This window comes from Pseudophryne corroboree, chromosome 4 (genome assembly GCF_028390025.1).
Source record: "Pseudophryne corroboree isolate aPseCor3 chromosome 4, aPseCor3.hap2, whole genome shotgun sequence".
NCBI lineage: Eukaryota > Metazoa > Chordata > Amphibia > Anura > Myobatrachidae > Pseudophryne > Pseudophryne corroboree.
This window is the reverse complement of record NC_086447.1, coordinates 332,773,563-332,793,091: the sequence shown is the minus strand read 5'-3', so window position 1 is coordinate 332,793,091 and position 19,529 is coordinate 332,773,563. Positions and strand designations below refer to the sequence as shown.

The window sequence follows — 19,529 nt, the reverse complement described above, 5'->3', positions numbered from 1 at the left end:
CACAAGCAGACCCAGATGTCGACACTGATACTAACACCAGTGTCGACGACGATGAGTCAAACCTGATGCCCACTAAGGCCATTCACTGTATGATTGAGGCAATGAAAGAGGTGTTAAACATTTCTGATATAACTACTGGTACCACTAAAAAGGGTATTATGTTTGGAGAGAAAAAACTACCCGTAGTTTTTCCCCCATCAGATAAATTAAATGAAGTGTGTGAAGAAGCGTGGGCTTTCCCTGATAAAAAATTGGTAATTCCTAAGAAGGTACTAATGGCGTTCCCTTTCCCGCCAGAGGATAGGTCACGTTGGGAAACACCCCCTAGAGTGGATAAAGCGCTCACACGTTTGTCTAAAAAGGTGGCACTACCGTCTCCGGATACGGCCGCCCTCAAGGAACCTGCTGATAGAAAGCAGGAGGCGATCCTGAAGTCTGTATATACACACACAGGCATTATACTTAGGCCAGCTATTGCGTCAGCTTGGATGTGCAGTGCTGCCGCTGCATGGTCAGATAAACTGTCAGAAAATATTGACACATTAGACAGAGACACGATCCTGTTAACCATAGACCATATAAAAGACTCAGTCTTATATATGAGAGATGCACAGAGGGAAATCTGCCGACTGGCATCTAAAGTAAGTGCATTGTCCATTTCTGCTAGGAGAGGCTTATGGACTCGCCAGTGGACAGGAGATGCAGATTCAAAAAAGCACATGGAAGTGTTACCATATAAGGGTGAGGAATTATTTGGGGATGATCTCTCGGACCTAGTTTCCACAGCAACGTCTGGGAAATCAGCATTTTTACCCCATGTCCCCTCACAGCCTAAGAAGGCGCCGTTTTATCAGGTTCAGTCCTTTCGGACCCAGAAAAAGAGGCGTGGAAAAAGCGGGTCTTTTCTGTCCAGAGGCAGAGGTAGGGGAAAAAGGCTGCAACAAACAGCAGGTTCCCAGGAGCAAAAGTCCTCCCCCGCTTCTTCTTCCAAGTCCGCCGCATGACGGTGGGGCTCCACAGGCTTAGCCAGGTACGGTGGGGGGTCGCCTCAAAAATTTCAGCGATCAGTGGGTTCGCTCACAGGTGGATGCCTGGATCCTGCAAATAGTATCTCAGGGGTACAAGCTGGAATTCGAGGCGTCCCCACCCCACCGGTTCCTAAAATCTGCCTTGCCGATTGCTCCCTCAGACAGGGAAGCGGTGCTAACGGCAATTCACAAGCTGTATTCCCAGCAGGTGATAATCAAGGTACCCCTACTTCAACAAGGCCGGGGTTATTATTCCACACTATTTGTGGTACCGAAACCGGACGGTTCGGTGAGACCCATTCTAAATTTGAAATCCTTGAACACGTACATAAAGAAATTCAAGTTCAAGATGGAATCGCTCAGGGCGGTTATTGAAAGCCTGGACGAGGGGGATTACATGGTATCCCTGGACATCAAGGATGCTTACTTGCATGTCCCCATTTACCATCCTCACCAGGAGTACCTCAGATTTGTGGTACAGGATTGCCATTACCAATTCCAGACGCTGCCGTTTGGACTGTCCACGGCACCGAGGGTATTTACCAAGGTTATGGCGGAAATGATGATACTCCTTCGAAGAAAGGGAGTTTTAATTATCCCGTACTTGGACGATCTCCTAATAAAAGCGAGGTAAAAAGGAACAGTTGTTAGTGGGAGTAGCACTATCCCAGGAAGTGCTGCACCAGCACGGCTGGATTCTGAATATCCCAAAGTCACAGCTGGTTCCGACGACACGGCTACTGTTCCTGGGTATGATTCTGGATACAGTCCAGAGAAAAGTGTTTCTCCCGGAGGAGAAAGCCAGGGAGTTGTCATCTCTAGTCAGAGACCTCCTGAAACCAAAACAGGTATCAGTGCATCGCTGCACGCGGGTCCTGGGAAAGATGGTGGCTTCTTACGAAGCAATTCCCTTCGGCAGGTTCCATGCCAGAATCTTTCAGTGGGACCTGTTGGACCAGTGGTCCGGATCGCATCTTCAGATGCGTCGCTTAATAACCCTGTCTCCGAGAACCAGGGTGTCTCTACTGTGGTGGCTGCAGAGTGCCCATCTTCTAGAGGGCCGCAGGTTCGGCATACAGGACTGGGTCCTGGTGACCACGGATGCCAGCCTTCGAGGCTGGGGGGCAGTCACACAGGGAAGAAACTTCCAAGGGCTATGGTCGAGTCAGGAGACTTCCCTTCACATAAATATTCTGGAACTAAGGGCCATCTACAATGCCCTAAGTCAAGCAAAATCCCTGCTCCTACACCAGCCGGTGCTGATCCAGTCAGACAACATCACGGCAGTCGCCCATGTAAATCGACAGGGCGGCACAAGAAGCAGGATGGCGATGGCAGAAGCCACAAAAATTCTCAGATGGGCGGAGAATCATGTACTAGCACTGTCAGCAGTGTTCATTCCGGGAGTGGACAACTGGGAAGCAGACTTCCTCAGCAGACACGACCTCCACCCGGGGGAGTGGGGACTTCACCCAGAAGTCTTCCAGATGCTGGTAAACCGTTGGGAAAAACCACAGGTGGACATGATGGCGTCCCGTCTCAACAAAAAGTTAAAAAAATATTGCGCCAGGTCAAGGGACCCTCAGGCGATAGCTGTGGACGCTCTAGTGACACCGTGGGTGTACCAGTCGGTTTATGTGTTCCCTCCTCTGCCTCTCATTCCAAAGGTATTGAGAATAATAAGAAAGCGAGGAGTAAACACAATTCTCGTGGTTCCGGATTGGCCAAGACGAGCGTGGTACCCGGAACTTCAAGAGATGCTCTCAGAGGACCCGTGGCCTCTACCGCTCAGACAGGACCTGATACAGCAGGGGCCCTGTCTGTTCCAAGACTTACCGCGGCTGCGTTTGACGGCATGGCGTTTGAACACCGGATCCTAAAGGAAAAGGGTATTCCGGAAGAAGTCATTCCTACGCTTATTAAGGCCAGGAAAGATGTTACGGCAACGCATTATCACCGCATATGGCGAAAATATGTTGCATGGTGCGAGGCCAATAAGGCCCCAACAGAGGAATTTCAACTAGGTCGATTTCTGCATTTCCTGCAAGCAGGAGTGAATATGGGCCTAAAACTAGGCTCCATTAAAGTACAGATCTCGGCTCTGTCGATTTTCTTTCAAAAAGAACTAGCTTCAGTACCTGAAGTTCAGACTTTTGTAAAAGGAGTGCTGCATATTCAGCCCCCGTTTGTGCCTCCAGTGGCACCTTGGGATCTCAACTTGATGTTGAGTTTCTTAAAATCACATTGGTTTGAGCCACTAAAAACCGTGGATCTGAAATATCTCACGTGGAAAGTGGTCATGTTATTAGCCTTGGCTTCAGCCAGGCGAGTGTCAGAATTGGCGGCTTTGTCATGTAAAAGCCCTGATCTGATTTTCCATATGGATAGGGCAGAGTTGAGGACTCGTCCCCAATTTCTCCCTAAGGTGGTGTCAGCGTTTCACCTGAACCAGCCTATTGTGGTGCCGGCGGCTACTAGTGAATTGGAATACTCCAAGTTGCTAGACGTTGTCAGGGCCCTGAAAATATATGTTTCCAGGACGGCTGGAGTCAGAAAATCTGACTCGCTATTTATCCTGTATGCACCCAACAAGCTGTGGCAGACAAACCACAGCCAAAATCTGTAATGGCCCATTCCACAAGGAAGGTGGGCTCATCTTGGGCGGCTGCCCGAGGGGTCTCGGCTTTACAACTTTGCCGAGCAGCTACTTGGTCAGGGGCAAATACGTTTGCAAAATTCTACAAATTTGATACCCTGGCTGAGGAGGACCTGGAGTTCTCTCATTCGGTGCTACAGAGTCATCCGCACTCTCCCGCCCGTTTGGGAGCTTTGGTATAATCCCCATGGTCCTTACGGAGTCCCCAGCATCCACTTAGGACGTTAGAGAAATAAGAATTTACTCACCGGTAATTCTATTTCTCGAAGTCCGTAGTGGATGCTGGGCGCCCATCCCAAGTGCGGATTGTCTGCAATACTTGTAAATAGTTATTGTTAACTAAAGGGTTATTGTTGAGCCATCTGTTGAGAGGCTCAGTTGTTTTCATACTGTCAAACTGGATATAGTATCACGAGTTGTACGGTGTGATTGGTGTGGCTGGTAAGAGTCTTACCCGGGATTCTAAATCCTTCCTTATTATGTCTGCTCGTCCGGGCACGGTGTCCTAACTGAGGCTTGGAGGAGGGTCATAGTGGGAGGAGCCAGTGCACACCAGGTAGTCATAAATCTTTCTAGAGTGCCCAGCCTCCTTCGGAGCCCGCTATTCCGCATGGTCCTTACGGAGTTCCCAGCATTCACTACGGACTACGAGAAATAGAATTACCGGTGAGTAAATTCTTATTTCTCTAACGTCCTAAGTGGATGCTGGGGACTCCGTAAGGACCATGGGGAATAGCGGCTCCGCAGGAGACAGGAGACTGGGCACAAAAGTAAAGCTTTAGAACTACCTGGTGTGCACTGGCTCCTCCCCCCATGACCCTCCTCCAAGCCTCAGTTAGATTTTTGTGCCCGAACGAGAAGGGTGCACACTAGGTGGCTCTCCTGAACTGCTTAGTGAAAAGTTTAGTTTTAGGTTTTTTATTTTCAGTGAGACCTGCTGGCAACAGGCTCACTGCATCGAGGGACTAAGGGGAGAAGAAGCGAACTCACCTGCGTGCAGAGTGGATTGGGCTTCTTAGGCTACTGGACATTAGCTCCAGAGGGACGATCACAGGCCCAGCCATGGATGGGTCCCAGAGCCGCGCCGCCGGCCCCCTTACAGAGCCAGAAGAGGTCCGGAAAATCGGCGGCAGAAGACGTCCTGTCTTCAACAAGGTAGCGCAAAGCACTGCAGCTGTGCGCCATTGCTCTCAGCACACTTCACACTCCGGTCACTGAGGGTGCAGGGCGCTGGGGGGGGGCGCCCTGAGACGCAATAAAAACACCTTGGATGGCAAAAAATGCATCACATATAGCTCCTGGGCTATATGGATGAATTTAACCCCTGCCAGAATACATAGAAAAACGGGAGATAAGGCCGTCGATAAGGGGGCGGTGCCTATCTCCTCAGCACACTGGCGCCATTTTCCCTCACAGCTCCATTGGAGGGAAGCTCCCTGGCTCTCCCCTGCAGTCACTACACTACAGAAAGGGTTAAAAAAGAGAGGGGGGGCACTAATTACGCGCAGTTTTAAAGATACAGCAGCTATAAGGGGAAAAACACTTATATAAGGTTATCCCTGTATATATATAGCGCTCTGGTGTGTGCTGGCAAACTCTCCCTCTGTCTCCCCAAAGGGCTAGTGGGGTCCTGTCCTCTATCAGAGCATTCCCTGTGTGTGTGCTGTATGTCGGTACGTTTGTGTCGACATGTATGAGGAGAAAAATGATGTGGAGACGGAGCAGATTGCCTGTAATAGTGATGTCACCCCCTAGGGGGTCGACACCTGAGTGGATGAACTGTTGGAAGGAATTACGTGACAGTGTCAGCTCTGTATAAAAGACAGTGGTTGACATGAGACAGCCGGCTACTCAGCTTGTGCCTGTCCAGACGTCTCATAGGCCGTCAGGGGCTCTAAAGCGCCCGTTACCTCAGATGGCAGATATAGACGCCGACACGGATACTGACTCCAGTGTCGACGGTGAAGAGACAAATGTGACTTCCAGTAGGGCCACACGTTACATGATTGAGGCAATGAAAAATGTTTTACACATTTCTGATAATACGAGTACCACCAAAAAGGGGTATTATGTTCGGTGAGGAAAAACTACCTGTAGTTTTCCTGAATCTGAGAAATTAAATGAGGTGTGTGATGATGCGTGGTTTTCCCCCGATAACAACTGATAATTTCAAAAATGTTATTGGCATTATATCCTTTCCCGCCAGAGGTTAGGGTGCGTTGGGAAACACCCCCTAGGGTGGATAAAGCGCTCACACGCTTGTAAGAACAAGGGCTCTACCCTCTCCTGAGATGGCCGCCCTTAAGGATCCTGCTGATAGAAAGCAGGAGGGCATCCTAAAAGGTATTTACACACATACTGGTGTTATACTGCGACCAGCAATCGCCTCAGCCTGGATGTGCAGTGCTGGGTTGGCGTGGTCGGATTCCCTGACTGAAAATATTGATACCCTAGATAGGGACAGTATATTATTGCCTATAGAGCATTTAAAAGATGCATTTCTATATATGCGTGATGCACAGCGGAATATTTGCCGACTGGCATCAAGTCTAAGTGCGTTGTCCATTTCTACCAGTAGAGGGTTATGGACACGACAGTGGTCAGGTGATGCGGATTCCAAACGGCATTTGGAAGTATTGCCTTATTAAGGGGAGGAGTTATTTGGGGTCGGTCTTTCAGACCTGGTGGCCACGGCAACAGCTGGGAAATCCACGTTTGTACCCCAGGTCGCCTCTCAACATGAGAAGACGCCGTATTATCAGGCGCAGTCTTTTCGTGGGCAAGCGGGCAAAAGGTTCCTCATTTCTGCCCCGTGACAGAGGGAGAGGAAAAAGGCTGCAGAAATCAGCCAGTTCCCAGGAACAGAAACCCTCTCCCGCCTCTGCCAAGCCCTCAGTATGACGCTGGGGCTTTACAAGCAGAATCAGGCACGGTGGGGGCCCGTCTCAATGAATTTCAGCGCGCAGTGGGCTCACTCGCAAGTAGACCCCTGGATCCTTCAGGTGATATCTCAGGGGTACAAATTGGAAGTCGAGACGTCTCCCCCTCGCCGTTTCCTAAAGTCGGCTTTACCGATGTCTCCTTCTGACAGGGAGACAGTTTTGGAAGCCATTCACAAGCTGTATTCCCAGCAGGTGATAATCAAGGTACCCCTCCTGCAACAGGGAACGGGGTATTATTCCACACTGTTGTGGTACCGAAGCCGGACGGCTCGGTGAGACCGATTCTAAATCTAAAATCTTTGAACACTTACATACAGAGGTTCAAATTCAAGATTGAGTCACTCAGAGCAGTGATTGCGAACCTGGAAGAAGAGGACTACATGATGTCTCGGGACATCAAGGATGCTTACCTTCATGTCCCAATTTACCCTTCTCACCAATGGTACCTCAGGTTTATGGTACAGAACTGTCACTATCAGTTTCAGACGCTGCCGTATGGATGGTCCACGGCACCCCGGGTCTTTACCAAGGTAATGGCCGAAATGATGATACTCCTTCGAAGGAAGGGAATTTTAGTTATCCCTTACTTGGACGATTCCCTGATAAGGGTAAGATCCAGGGAACAGTTGGAGGTCGGTGTAGCACTATCTCAGGTAGTGTTGCGGCAGCACGATTGGATTCTCAATATTCCAAAATCGCAGCTGATTCCGACGACTCGTCTTCTGTTCTTAGGGATGATCCTGGACACAGTTCAGAAAAAGGTGTTTCTCCCGGAGGAGAAAGTCAGGGAGTTATCCGAGCTAGTCGGGAACCTCCTATAACCGAGCCAAGTCTCAGTACATCAATGAGATGGTTCTGGGAAAAATGGTGGCTTCCTATGAAGCAATCCCATGCGGCAGATTCCACGCAAGAACTTTCCAGTGGGACCTGCTGGACAAATGGTCTGGGTCGCATCTTCAGATGCATCAGCGGATAACCCTGTCACCAAGCACAAGGGTGTCTCTCCTGTGGTGGTTGCAGAGTGCTCATCTTCTAGAGGGCCGCACATTCAGGACTGGGTCCTGGTGACCACGGATGCCAGCCTGCGAGGCTGGGGAGCAGTCACACAGGGAAGGAATTTCCAGAGCTTATGGTCAAGCCTGGAGACATCACTTCACATAAATATCCTGAAGCTAAGGGCCATTTACAATGCTCTAAGCTCAGCAAGACCTCTGCTTCAAGGTCACCCGGAGTTGATCCATTCGGACAACATCACGGCAGTCACCCACGTAAACAGACAGGGTGACACAAGAAGCAGAAGGGCAATGGCAGAAGCTGCAAGGATTCTTCGCTGGGCGGAAAATCATGTGATAGCACTGTCAGCAGTATTCATTCCGGGAGTGGACAACTGGAAAGCAGACTTCCTCAGCAGACACGACCTCCACCCGGGAGAGTGGGGACTTCACCCAGAAGTCTTCCACATGTTTATAAAACTCGACAAGTATTGCGCCAGGTCAAGGGACCCTCAGGCAATAGCTGTAGATGCTCTGGTAACACAGTGGGTGTACCAGTCAGTGTATGTGTTCCCTCCTCTGCCTCTCATAACCAAGGTACTGAGAATTATAAGATGGAGAGGAGTAAGCACTATATTCGTGGCTCCGGATTGGCCAAGAAGGACTTGGTAACCGGAACTTCAAGAGATGCTCACGGAGGATCCGTGGCCTCTACCTCTAAGAAGGGACCTGCTCCAGCAAGGACCCTGTCTGTTCCAAGACTTACCGCGGCTGCGTTTAACGGCAGGGCGGTTAAACGCCGGATCCTGAAGGAAAAAGGCATTCCGGATGAAGTCATCCCTATCCTGATCAAAGCCAGGAAAGATATAACCGCAAAACATTATCACCGCATTTGGCGAAAATATGTTGCGTGGTGCGAGGCCAGTAAGGCCCCGACGGAGGAATTTTCAACTAGGTCGATTCCTACATTTCCTGCAAACAGGAGTGTCTATGGGCCTGAAATGGGGGTCCATTAAGGTTCAAATTTCGGCCCTGTCAATTTTCTTCCAAAAAGAACTAGCTTCAGTCCCTGAAGTTCAGACGTTTGTGAAAGGGGTACTGTATATACAGCCTCCTTTTGTGCCTCCAGTGGCACCTTGGGATCTAAATGTAGTTTTTGGGTTCCAAAAGTCACATTGGTTTGAACCACTTAAATATGTGGAGTTAAAATATCTCACATGGAAAGTGGTCATGCTGTTGGCCCTGGCCTGGGCCAGGTGCGTGTCAGAATTGGCGGCTTTATCCTGTAAAAGCCCTCATCTGATTTTCCATTCGGACAGGGCGGAATTGAGGACTTGTCCTCAGTTTCTCCCTAAGGTGGTTTTCAGCGTTTCACCTGAATCAACCTATTGTGGTGCCTGCGGCTACTAGGGACTTGGAGGACTCCAAGTTGCTAGACGTTGTCAGAGCCCTGGAAATATAGGTTTCCAGGACGGCTGGAGTCAGAAAATCTGACTCGTTGTTTATTCTGTATGCACCCAACAAGCTGGGTGCTCCTGCTTCTAAGCAGACTATTGCTCGTTGGATTTGTAGTACAATTCAGCTTGCACATTCTGTGACAGGCCTGCCACAGCCAAAATCTGTAAAAGCCCATTCCACAAGGAAGGTGGGCTCATCTTGGGCGGCTGCCCGAGGGGTCTCGGCTTTGCAACTTTGCCGAGCAGCTACTTGGTCAGGAGCAAATACGTTTGTAAAATTCTACAAATTTGATACCCTGGCTGAGGAGGACCTGGAGTTCTCTCATTTGGTGCTGCAGAGTCATCCGCACTCTCCCGCCCGTTTGGGAGCTTTGGTATAATCCCCATGGTCCTTACGGAGTCCCCAGCATCCACTTAGGACGTTAGAGAAAATAAGAATTTACTTACCGATAATTCTATTTCTCGTAGTCCGTAGTGGATGCTGGGCGCCCATCCCAAGTGCGGATTCTCTGCAATACTGGTACATAGTTATTGTTACCAAAAAATCGGGTTATTGCTGTAGTGAGCCATCTTTTCTAGAGGCTCCTCTGTTATCATGCTGTTAACTGGGTTTAGATCACAAGTTATATGGTGTGATTGGTGTGGCTGGTATGAGTCTTACCCGGGATTCAAAATCCTTCCTTATTGTGTACGCTCGTCCGGGCACAGTATCCTAACTGAGGCTTGGAGGAGGGTCATGGGGGGAGGAGCCAGTGCACACCAGGTAGTTCTAAAGCTTTACTTTTGTGCCCTGTCTCCTGCGGAGCCGCTATTCCCCATGGTCCTTACGGAGTCCCCAGCATCCACTACGGACTACGAGAAATAGAATTATCGGTAAGTAAATTCTTATTTTTTTGTTGGTCTACCTGACCGTGATTTGGTTTTCACAGAATCCCTCATTTTCCACTTCATAATTAGAGTTTGAACACTGCTGATTGGCATTCTTATTTGCTTGGATATCTTTTTATATCCCTTTCCTGTTTTATACAGTTCAGTTACCTTTTCCCGCAGATCCTTTGACAATTCTTTTGCTTTCCCCATGACTCAGAATCCAGACATTTCAGTGCAGCACTGGATGAAAGATGCAAGGGTCTTTCAGGAGTCCAGAAACTCACTGACCTTTTATACACACACACTGATTACAAGCAAACAGATCACAGGTGAGGATGGTTACCTTTAGTAGCCATTCAAACCCGTTTGTGTCAATTTGTGTGCATGTTATCGGGCCAAAATCTCCAGGGTATGTAAACTTTTGATCAGGGTCATTTGGGTAGTTTCTGTTGTCAGTATGATTCAAAAAGAGTAAACACAGTTGTTTGACAATAAATGGTTTCACCCAACCACTAACCATGAGTGAAAGAAAAGTGTGTGAGTTATCATTCATATTCTCTGACAAATGGCCAGAAAATCACAAATTCTGCTAGGGTATGTAAACTTATGAGCACAACTGTAAATGGCAATTATTTATTTATGTATTTTTAAAAATTACATATTTAAAAAAATTAGCTTACAGCATAAAGAAGGTGTCAGGGTATCCACAATCACTATACAGTTGAGGTGATGGTATATTCCTGCCACCACCCTTACGGTGTGAGCTCAATTGGCAGGATCCTCCCGCCTAGTATATGAACACTGCACCAGAAACCCTACATGTTTTGTCCATAAATGGACTTACTCATGGGTAGGAAATTTAAAATAAAATAGAATTCGAATGAAGTGTCATAATTGATGTACTGGAAATTGTTTATAGGCCATTCATAGCTATAAACCCAAATAGGAAAGTTGTCTAGTTGCACGATAGTGTAAAGTGCCCTCCAAACAATATAATATTATTATTATTATTATTATTTGTGTATATCAATGTATATGTATGTATATATGTACGTATGTATATATGAATGTTGCACTCAATAATAGTGTACATACAGAAATGCAGCTGATGTGTATTTGTAATAGAATTATCTATCTTTCATTTCCGCCGTGACTGCCTAAACCACCAGGTGGCAGTATTTTTTCATAATCTTTTTCAATATGATCGTGTATATATTAAGGTTTATTACAACATGCTAAAAGTAAGTGCTGTATACTTAAACAGCGTATGTCACACCTTTAAAGCTATGATGTATGGTGATGGGTAAGTAGTAAAAAAAAAAAAAATCTAAATAAACATTTCAGAGCCACTATGTTTAAAGATACAAATTAGTAATTTCCATACTGTCTTTACACACATTACTGTAAGGTCAGGATGATTTATGGGGCCATACATGTATTTTTGAGTAATAAACTACCAGTAAGACCCAGTGTGCCAGTGACAAAAGTTATTTTCTTTTAAGTGGTTTTTCAAAATCTTGCTTGCATAATAAATGTAGGAAGTGGTATCCTTTATGGTAAAGTAATTGTCATGACTTAATTTTTTTCTGATGTGGCCAATTGCCTCTTGATCAGATTCTCATTTTTTTTTTATTTAATTTCTCCTATTATGTCTAAGAAATGATCTAACTTTGATTTGTCAATGTGCTTGATGCACTCCAGCTGCAGCGTTTGTGAAGTTGGCCAGAATGTAGCTAGACCACTATTGGCTATAGTCTACACACAAACCTCCCTACAGGCTGATTCGTTATATTGCTGTTTATCCACGACTTTCTCTTGGTTAGACCTTCTACCCTTTAACATTTTTCTGGTTGTCTAAGACCTAAAAGAAAAAACATGGACTGTTAGGGAGAAGAAAGCATCGGGCTGAGTGGGAAGGCTGCTGAGCTAATAGCACAAACATTCAGCTTTGGAAGAGGACCGATCTGAGCAGTAAAATGTTCCTTCAGTAAGCACGTGGTATCATTCTGCAACCACAGCATTTACAGGCTAGTGGATTGTTCTAATAAAAGGGTTTATTTTAGGACTCATCACAAATCATTGAGCTGAAAGTTCGGGGAGCTTTCTAGTTTTTACTGAACAGCACAGATTTCTATAGAGATGTTTAAAAAAAAAATTGCATGCATTAAAGAAGTCCCTTATTCTTTAGATGTGGTTCCTCTCCCAGGAAATAGCAGAACTGAGGCTCCTAACCATGGACCACATAATTTTTTGAATTCTCCAGGAATCGCTAGAACAATGAAAATCTGTTTTGTTATTCTTTTTTATTGATGCGGCAAAGCAGAAAGCACAAAATTGCTTAGTGTCCTGCTCATGGCTAGTGTTACAGGTTTCATACCTTTCTTAGTGTGTACAGTATCCCACGCTTAGTTGTATGTCATTGCAGCCTGTGCAGCTTACTTGTGTTTATCCCTTTTAGGATGGCAGCAGCTGCCCCCCCTTTGCAAGGCTGGACAAGATATGATTTTATGATTATTATTATTATTTGTTGTAGTTGTTATTGTTGTTTTTTATATGGGGCCACAAGGGATCCGCAGTGCCCAATTATAGAGTACATAAATGAGCAAAGCAGGAGGAAAACAGTGACTTATGCCAGTGGTTTCCAAACTTTTTTGAATCACTGCACCCTAGAATATCAGAATTTTTTTCACGACACCCCTAGGCCAAAAATTTCTTATTGAGAAATTTAGAAAAATATATTACATTAAGTAGATCGTGTTTATATGTCATCCTTAGGGTCAGCTGTGTGGTGAGGGACAAGATTTGCTTCTGTTTGACCACATATTTTATCACTGGCAGCCACCAGCACTGGTTTTGCCTATTATATTGACCATGAATAATTTGAATTGGTCCTGGACCACCAACCCAGGGCACCCCTGCAAGTGTCCCGAGGCACCCCAGGGAGCCACGGCACACAGTTTGGGAACTTCTGACTTATGCTATGTACACATTATGGGATTCCATACTATACAATATCGTAATATATTGTATAAGATATCATATCAGATTGGATCGTGTGTACAAACTGCAAACAATGTCTAGAAACAAAGTCATCACTGAAGTTCAAAACCACATTATATCACCTCATCAAGACTGCATGCAGTCCAACCCACGCGAGCGCGCATCGTACGTCAGATCATGCACACACATTATGCAATATCATTTAGGACTGAACAATATAGTTCAGATTGTGAACGATATTGCATAGTGTCTATGGATGGGCCTTTACACTGTTGGACAGGTACAGGGTACATAAACATAGCTGCATCAGTATATGACACTGAAATAAGTATCAGGGTGGCAGAAAACTGCGGGATTTGGTGCTGTCGAAGATTGTTTAAGTAAGAGAATGGTAAGCACATGAAGGAAGATGGGCCTGCTCATGAGAGCTTACATTCCAAAGGGGAGGGCCAGACAGAGAGCGGTGACACAGATGGGGTAGACAGTGAGTGCAGTACAGAGGGTTAGAATGAGATTAGGCTGGGTTTGGTGAAGAAGTGGGTCTTGAGAGCCAGTTTGAAGTTTTGTAGAGAGGTGGAGAGTTAGACAATTCCAGAGAAAGGGAGCAGCATGTGAAAAATCATGGGGGCAGGAGAGGGAGGAAGTAAACGGTAGGTATGGGAGGCAGCGTGTATTAGTGGGGTGAATAGGACGTGTGGGAGTGTAAAGGGAGATAGGGTCAGAGATCTAAATGGGAGAGAAGTGTGTGAGGACTTTGTAGGTGAGTTTGAGAATCTTGAACTGGATTCTGAAAGAGAAGGGAAGCTAGTTGAAGGGCTTGTAGGAGAGGGGAGCTGGATGTATTGCGTTTGGTGACGGAGATGAGCCGGGCTGCAGCATTGAGGATAGATTGGAGTGCAGAGAGGCATTTGTCAGGAATGCCAGTCAGGAGGAGATTCCAGTATTCCAGTCTGGAGATGACCAGTGAGTGGATAATGGTCTTAGTAGCATCCTGGGTGAGAAAGAGTCTGTTCCTGGAAATATTTTTGAGATGAAAATCGCAGGTTTGTGAGAAGTGCTGAATGTGTGCTTTGACATATCCACCTTGGTTATAAGATGTTTTCTCAGTTTTGTATTGTGGCAACACCAAACTAAGGGCCCCATTTAATAGCAAGTGATTTGCTTGTTGTCACTCATGACTAATGGTGCTCCAACCAATCAGCTCCTAACTGTCATGTTACTGGCTGTGTTTCATAAATGACAGGAGCTGACTGTTTGGAGCGCCATTTAAGATCAGTAAGGAGTAATAACAAGCATATCACTCATTATTAAGTGGGGCCCTAAACGTGACACTCAGACAATAGAACAGTTCACCAGCAGCTAAACTGTATGTCATGATAATGCTGTTCACCGACTCTTCTATTAATGTTAGGCTATTCAGGTATGCCTAATGAGAGCCTTTAAGAACATTCTAATAGCTGAAAACAAGCTTTTTATTTTTATGCAAATTATACATTGCTGTTCTCATATTATTATATTTCACCTCATTTTGCCTTTAAAATATATGGCATAGTCTTCACTCAGTGTAACCTTATTCAGTGTTTTTCCTTTTAACCCCCACCTGCAGACATCATATGAAATCGGAATTGTACGCCAGTTTCCTTTCTCTTCAGCTTTGCAGCGTATGACCGTTGTAGCCAAAGTTCTAGGAGAGAAACGGATGGATGCATATGTGAAAGGGGCCCCAGAAGTCATAGCCAGTCTCAGCAAACCAGACACAGGTGAAGAACAAAATTTAAACCATTCTGTTTTTGCAAGTACTTTAGTTACAAGATTAAAATCATTCAACTTTGGTGTTACAACCGATCTGGTCTTATGGGTTGTGCTTTACTCAGTAAATATATGCAGTGATTTGGATGGCCAGTTTGGTCATTTTAGGTTAAATTGCCAACAAATCACTTTGTGATGGATGAATTGATAACCAAACCTAATCAGTATCTGATTATAGTTGATCAGATGTCAGTCAGGACTGCTGGAAAATAGTTAGTCTTTGACCATAAATTGCCAAACGACTGTTCAACCAGAAATGAGAGAGAGGACGGGTATACAATAGGACGACCCATATTGTGGCCGATGGGAAGACCAATGTAAAGATTCATGGTCATCCATGCACTCGGAACAATTTAGTGCGCGCTATATCGTTCATAGCCGCATTTAGCTGTATGCTGTCCTCATCTGGGTTGTCCCATCTGCCATGCAACATGGCAGATGGGAGGACAGACATCAATAAACATTAGACAATATGCTCGATATGCTCTCCGATCCGCGATATCTGTTGACATGTAGTCTAATGTGTACCCAACCCAACACTCCAAACCGAAAAGTATTCCTGTTTAAACTATGAGGGTGTTTGAGGACGACCAATTTTCTGACCTGGCACACACAACAATAGCTATGTAATGTCATAGAAAAGTATCATATTGTGCAAACCTGTCATTGGGTGTGACCAGGTTTACTAGGTCAACCTCGAAGTAGACAAGACAGTTTAGCTATAGTATGTTCTACACTCAAATGTCTTCTACTCAAGCCTAGCAAAGCAGTACATGCTTGTGTCCATTTTTGCTTTTTGAAAGTTTTTTTAGGGGTATTTGTATTGGTGAAACATTTAATCATATGCGAAAACCTGGGAGCTACAGGGCGGTATAATAATTAGATTTTTTATTTTGCAGTACCATCTGACTTTGCGACTGTGTTAGAAGACTACACAAAGCAGGGATACCGTGTCATCGCACTTGCACACAGGAAATTGGAGTCCAAAATTGCATGGCATAAAGTCCAAAATATTAGTAGGTATGCAGTCTTTCTGTGTATTAATTTCTCTGCAGTATTACAGTACTGGATGCACTGAAACAAAGGTCAAAGTAGCTGTGAGATGCAGACAACCATCACAGCGCTCACAATATTTCATTTATTTCTGAACATTAATTTATAAAACGCCAGCATATTCTGTTGCACTTTACAACTGGGAGCAGAGTAATGCGGCCATACATATACAGTCCCGATCCCTAGTTCTGCTGATCCGATCTGTCGATTGGCGGTTAGCCGGGGAATAGGGGAAATTCTCAAACCTACCCATCCCATTATTTTTTTTTATCGGAATCCGCGAGTCAGGGAAATCCAACATGTTTGATTTCTCTGATCCCCTGTGCCAGCCGTTGGCAGAACAGGGCATTGCAGCGTTCAGTAGCAAATGTATGGGCCCTATTAGAAAATAAGATTGGTTAATAACAGACAGACATAGATGTATGAAGGCCCTGCTCGCAAGCTTACAATCTATAGGGAAGTAGGAATTTAAAATATCAAGTTTATTTCCTCTTTAGTTTGTCTACATTGAAAATGATTGACTACAAGGGAGTATTTATGAGTAATAATATTATTATTATCCCCACTTCAGTTAGAGAGATATAGGCTCATTATGCAGTACTAAACACCCACAGCATAATGCCACTTTGTGCAAAATAGCATTCCTGAGGGTGTTTTCCACTTAAGCAACGTACACAGTTTTTATGACTGGGAACCAGGGAATAGTTTATTTTAGTCTACCAAGAGTCATTTTATATTTTTGCATTTATTTTATTCTTTCAAATCTTATTGCAGAGATGTCATTGAAAACAACATGGGGTTCCTGGGGCTTATTATTATGCAAAACAAACTTAAACCAGAAACTCCAGGTGTTCTTGAAGACCTTCGCAAAGCTAAGATCCGCATGGTTATGATCACAGGTAAGCACAGTCAGTTGGAGGGTGAAGGGGTTTCCAGTATTTCTTGGTTTCTCATACATCGTTCTTCTGCTGGCCTGTCTTACAGGAGATAACATGTTAACTGCAATTTCTGTTGCCCGAGACTGTGGAATGATTCTACCTCATGATAAGGTTATTGTAGCTGATGCACTACCTCCTAAAGATGGACAGACTGCCAAGATTAACTGGCACTATGCAGACACCATGCCAAGAAATGATTTGAATGCTATTAACTCAGAGGTGAGTATAAGGCTAACATTATACAATATAATTGTATTACCTTTCAGCTTGCAATCAATAAAAGGGAACTCCTACCAAATAAATGTGTTCTTTTAATTATCATTCACATTCATTGATGATTTACATTTTTTTTTATTATTTTCTCTAATGTCCTAGTGGATGCTGGGGACTCCGTAAGGACCATGGGGAATGGATGGGCTCCGCAGGAGACAGGGCACTTTAAGAAAGAATTAGGATACTGGTGTGCACTGGCTCCTCCCTCTATGTCCCTCCTCCAGACCTCAGTTTGAATCTGTGCCCGGACAAGCTGGGTGCACCTTAGTGAGCTCTCCTGAGCTTGCTAGAAAAGAAAGTATTTTGTTAGGATTTTTTATTTTCGGAGAGATCTACTGGCAACAGACTCTCTGCTACGTGGGACTGAGGGGAGAGAAGCAGCCCTACTCACTAGAAGATAGGTCCTGCTTCTTAGGCTACTGGACACCATTAGCTCCAGAGGGATCGTACACAGCAACGCACCCTTGGTGGTCCGATCCCGGAGCCGCGCCGCCGTCCCCCTCGCAGAGCCAGAAGACAGAAGCCGGCGTGAGAAGCAAGAAGACTTAGAAATTGGCGGCAGAAGACTCCAGTCTTCATATGAGGTAGCGCACAGCACTGCAGCTGTGCGCCATTGCTCCCACACTAAACCCATACACTCCGGTCACTGTAGGGTGCAGGGGGGGGGGCAGCAATTAGGTACCTCTTGGCAAAAGCAGCATATATACAGTTGGGCACTGTATATATGCATGAGCCCCGCCATTATTTTTTACACAAAACGCGGGACAGAAGCCCGCCGCTGAGGGGGCGGGGCTTCTTCCTCAGCACTCACCAGCGCCATTTTCTCTCCACAGCTCCGCTGAGAGGAAGCTCCCCAGGCTCTCCCCTGCAGAATCACGGTAGAACGAGGGTAAAAAGAGAGGGGGGGCACATAAATTTGGCGCAAAAACAGTATATACAGCAGCTACTGGGTTAACACTAAGTTACTGTGTGACTCCTGGGTAATATAGCGCTGGGGTGTGTGCTGGCATACTCTCTCTCTCTCTCCAAAAGGCCTTGTGGGGGAATTGTCTTCAAATAGAGCATCCCCTGTGTGTGTGGTGTGTCGGTACGCTTGTGTCGGCATGTTTGACGAGGAAGGCTATGTGGAAACAGAGCGGGTACAAATGAATGTGGGGTCGCCGCCGACTGCGCCGACACCCGATTGGATGGATATGTGGAAGGTTTTAAATGATAATGTTAATTCCTTGCATATAAGGTTGGATAAAGCTGAAGCCTTGGGACAGTCAGGGTCTCAACCCATGCCTGATCCTACAGCGCAGAGGCCGTCATGGTCTCAGAAGCGCCCACTATCCCAAATTGTTGACACAGATATCGACACGGATTCTGACTCCAGTGTCGATGGCGATGATGCAAAGTTACAGCCTAAAATGGCTAAAGCCATCCGCTACATGATTATAGCAATGAAAGATGTGTTACACATCACAGAGGAAACCCCAGTCCCTGACAAGAGGGTTTATATGTATGGGGGAAAAAGGCAAGAGGTGACCTTTCCCCCTTCACATGAGTTAAATGAGTTATGTGAAAAGGCTTGGGAATCTCCAGATAGGAAACTGCAGATTTCCAAACGGATGCTTATGGCGTATCCTTTCCTGCCAACGGACAGGTTACGCTGGGAATCCTCCCCTAGGGTAGATAAAGCTTTAACACGCTTATCCAAGAGGGTAGCCCTGCCGTCACAGGATACGGTATCCGTTCAGATGGTCGACCATGTTATGGTCGACAGTCATTAGGTCGACCACTGTTGGTCGACATTGACATGGTCGACATGGACACATGGTCGACACATGAAAAAGGTCGACATGAGTTTTTTAACTTTTTTCTTCTGGGGAACTTTTCCATACTTCACGATCCACGTGGACTACGATTGGAACGGTAATCTGTGCCGAGCGAAGCGAAGGCACCATGCCCGAAGCATGGCGAGCGAAGCGGTGCACTAATTGGGGTTCCCAGTCACATTACGCAAAAAACGACACCAAAAAAAGTTTAAAAACTCATGTCGACCTTTTCATGTGTCGACCATTTTCATGTGTCGACCATGTGTCCATGTCGACCATGTCAATGTCGACCAATAGTGGTCAACCTAATGACTGTCGACCATAACATGGTCGACCATTCATACCGGAACCACAGGATACGGCCACCCTAAAAGATGCTGCGGATAGAAAGCAGGAGGGTATCCTGAAGTCCATTTATACACATTCAGGTACCCTACTAAGGCCGGCAATTGCGTCGGCCTGGATGTGTAGTGCTGTAGCAGCATGGACAGATACCTTATCTGAGGAACTTGATACCTTGGACAATGATACTATAATACTGACCCTGGGGCATATAAAAGACGCTGTCCTATATATGAGAGATGCCCAAAGAGACATTAGCCTACTGGGCTCTAGAATAAATGCAATGTCGATTTCTGCCAGAAGGGTCCTGTGGACTCGGCAATGGACAGGCGATGCCGACTCAAAAAGGCAC

The 19,529-nt window shown here is 45.8% G+C and overlaps 1 protein-coding gene across 2 annotated transcripts in view; it reads left to right on the top strand.

The window, feature by feature from the left end:
• Positions 1–19,529, top strand: part of ATP13A3 (ATPase 13A3) — a 326,626-nt gene that overhangs the window by 243,147 nt on the left and 63,950 nt on the right. For both annotated transcript variants that reach the window (XM_063916425.1, XM_063916424.1), the window contains exons 18-21: positions 14,552–14,705; positions 15,654–15,774; positions 16,582–16,706; positions 16,792–16,964. In XM_063916425.1, the coding sequence (XP_063772495.1) occupies positions 14,552–14,705; positions 15,654–15,774; positions 16,582–16,706; positions 16,792–16,964 (573 nt within the window). The remainder of the gene's footprint in view (positions 1–14,551; positions 14,706–15,653; positions 15,775–16,581; positions 16,707–16,791; positions 16,965–19,529) is intronic.